Source organism: Calypte anna, chromosome 23 (assembly GCF_003957555.1).
Source record: "Calypte anna isolate BGI_N300 chromosome 23, bCalAnn1_v1.p, whole genome shotgun sequence".
Classification (NCBI taxonomy): domain Eukaryota; kingdom Metazoa; phylum Chordata; class Aves; order Apodiformes; family Trochilidae; genus Calypte; species Calypte anna.
Window position 1 is genome coordinate 3,307,335 of NC_044268.1, and position 2,816 is coordinate 3,310,150.

A 2,816-nucleotide genomic window follows, 5' to 3' on the forward strand; every position below is an offset into this window, starting at 1 on the left:
TCCCTGTTCCCCCGAGCATCCCTGTCCCCTCTGCAGCATCCCTATCACCCCAAACACCCCCTTCCCCCTCCAAACATCCCCATCCTGCTTCGGAACAGCCCAATTACCCCCTAAACAGCCCCATCATCCCCTCAAACACCCTTGTCTCCCCTGAGCAGACACCCCCTCTCAGCAGCCCCGTCCCTCTCCGAACACCCCTGCCCCCCCCCCCCTCGCATCCCCGGTCCCCCAAAACACCCCCGGTCCTCCCCCCCACAACGTCTCTCTCCGGAGCACCTCCGGTTCCCCCCTGCCCCCGCGGCCACCCCCATCTCCTCTTCCCATCCCTGATCCCCTTATCCTCACCACCCCTCCCTCCCCCCCTCCAACCTCCCTTCGTGTCCCCCCCCCGAACACCCCCGGGTCCCGTCGGAAGTGCGGCCCTGACGCCGCTTCCGTTCGCGGCGGCGGCTGCGGCGGCATCGAACCGAGCCCGGGGCGGCGGTGAGTGCTTCCCACAAACCCCCCCCTCCTCCTAACACGCTTTCCCAGGGACCCCCTCAACCCCCCCCCAGCCAGGATTAGGGGCTCAGGGGGTGCAGGGGGGGCTGCTCATCCTCCCATCAGGGCATCCCCCAGCCCCGCCGGTGCGCGGGGAGGGGATGCGGGGGGGGCGGGTGATGTTCGCGGTTCGGGGGGGTGGGGGCAGCCCCTATTCGGGGGCTCCCGAAGGCCTGTCTCCCCATCCGAACCACGCAGATCGGCGTTTGGGTCGTGGCTTGGCCCCTGACTGTGTCTTTCTTGTAGACAAGACCCCGGCGAGATGTTTGCTCCGGCGAACGCCCCGTTCCGACAAGGTCGGGGGGGTCCAGTGGTGGGTTCGGCTGTGCCGGGGACAGAGCAGGGTCAAGATTCCAACTCCAACTTCGTGGGAGAGATGTGTGACAGCAACGAGAACTGGAGCTGGCCCATCCTGGGGTCCCCACAGGAGGAGGGCTCCAGCCAGAGCGAAAACACCGCAAATCCGACCCATAATCTGCTGTTATTAATGCAGAGACAGATGGTCCAAGGACGTTTTAGGGACATTGCTCCAGGCTCGGGCCCCGTGTGGCCACGGCTCCCTGAGCCGGGGGTCCGCAGCCCCCCTGAGGGAGCAGAGGTCGGTGGGGCAGGGGTCCAAACCACCACCAAGGAGCCATCTGGAGGATGCAGCAAGACCCCCAGCTCCCCCGGGGAGGACAATGGCTATGCCAGCAGCTCCCTCAGCATCGACAGCCCCGATAGCGCCTGTGGGAGCTCCTGGGACCCTCCCACCACCGCCCCCCACCCCAGGACCCCCCTCCAGCTGGAGACCACCGAGCCTGGGACCTTCTTCCCAGCGCTGGTGGAGGCCGTGCAGCACCTGCAGGACAAGGAGCGTTTCAAGGAGCAGGAGAAGGAGAAGCACCACATCCAGCTGGTGATGTACCGGCGCCTGGCCCTGCTGCGTTGGATCCACAGCCTCCAGCAGAAAGTTGTGGACCAGCAGAACCGCCTGCAGGAGAGTTTTGACACCATCCTGGACAACCGCAAGGAGCTGATCCGCTGCATGCAGCAGGGCCCGGCCAGCCTGGCCACCCCCAGCCCCTGAGCCATCCCCCTGCCTCTCACCTGGGAGCCCACCCTCTCCTTCCCATCTCTCTCCACCTGAGAGCCCCTGAGGCATCCGTCTCCCTTTTGCTCAGCACAGGAACTCGTGTCCCTCTGCTCCACGTCCCACCAGCCTGGGGACTCAGTGGTGTTGGGCTGGGTACACCTCAGAACCTTGGGGTTTGCTGAGTCCAACTCATCTTTTAAATCAAAGCTTTGCAGATAAGATCTAAACCCATGCAGAGAAAAAATCATTCTGAAAAGTGACCTCAGAATGCTTAAAAATAAATGTGTCAGCTGGTTCACATCCAATATATATATTTATATTTTAGACTCAGCATTAGAGAAGAGTTAGGTTAGACTTTCCCTCACAGCCAGTGTATATGTGCACACATCTGTCTGTCACAGGAGATGCTTTAACACGGTGCATGATCAGGAAGTTGTTTACAAAGTTGTGCTCTTGGTGTTTATATTAATTTATCGTTTGAAAGCAAAGAGATTATTTTTTTTTCCTAACCTGCATTTTATTCAGTGAAGGCCACATACAGAATATAAATAGAGGTTTTCTTAGGTAGGGATTCAGAAGGAGATGCTGTATATTTTGCTGTGTTTTACCAGGTGTTTCTGTGCCATGTACTCCAGTGAAGGTGCTGATGTGCAGGAGCAGCACTGGGTGGTTCTGCTGCCAGCTGGGGCTCCCCCACCCAGCTCGATGCTGCTGCGTGGAAAACAAATCCCCACAGCTGAGCCCACCAGTTCCAGCACTGCCTCCTGTCTCCTATCCAGACCTGAAGTCATGGGCATGTTGCACACCTTAATAAAAGCCTTGGAGGTGCAAGAGGTGAGCCTGGAGTGCATTTTTTCCTTTAATGCCCTTCACAATACCCATGCACAGAGTCGAGGGCTGGGGACTTGGCCCCCTGCTCCCATCCTCCCATCCCTGCTTCCCTGGGCACGCAATGTGCTGGGCCAGCACCAGCACATTTCTTTAGATGCATGTTAAATTTAAAAGCCTTTTTTTTTGGCTTTTAAAAACTGAAGTGTGACTCTGCTCCCATCTCTCCCCGTGGCCATGGGGTGGTGGGGAGCTGGTGCTGGGCTGAAGGATTTAACCCCCCACCCGTGGCTGGAATTGGGGGGCAGAGGTTTGCTGCCCTGCCCCATGACCCTGGCTGATGGGGAGGGCAGATAAAAACACCTGAGTATTG

At 59.1% G+C, this 2,816-nt stretch overlaps 1 protein-coding gene across 1 annotated transcript; it reads left to right on the forward strand.

Annotated features, from left to right (window-relative positions):
* Positions 1 to 430: 430 nt before the first annotated feature.
* Positions 431 to 2,468, forward strand: C23H1orf216 (chromosome 23 C1orf216 homolog). Its single transcript, XM_030464433.1, has 2 exons — positions 431 to 483; positions 787 to 2,468. The coding sequence occupies exon 2, from the start codon at positions 803 to 805 to the stop codon at positions 1,607 to 1,609; it is 807 nt and encodes a 268-aa protein (XP_030320293.1). The 5' UTR covers positions 431 to 483; positions 787 to 802; the 3' UTR covers positions 1,610 to 2,468.
* The last annotated feature ends 348 nt before the right edge of the window (positions 2,469 to 2,816 follow it).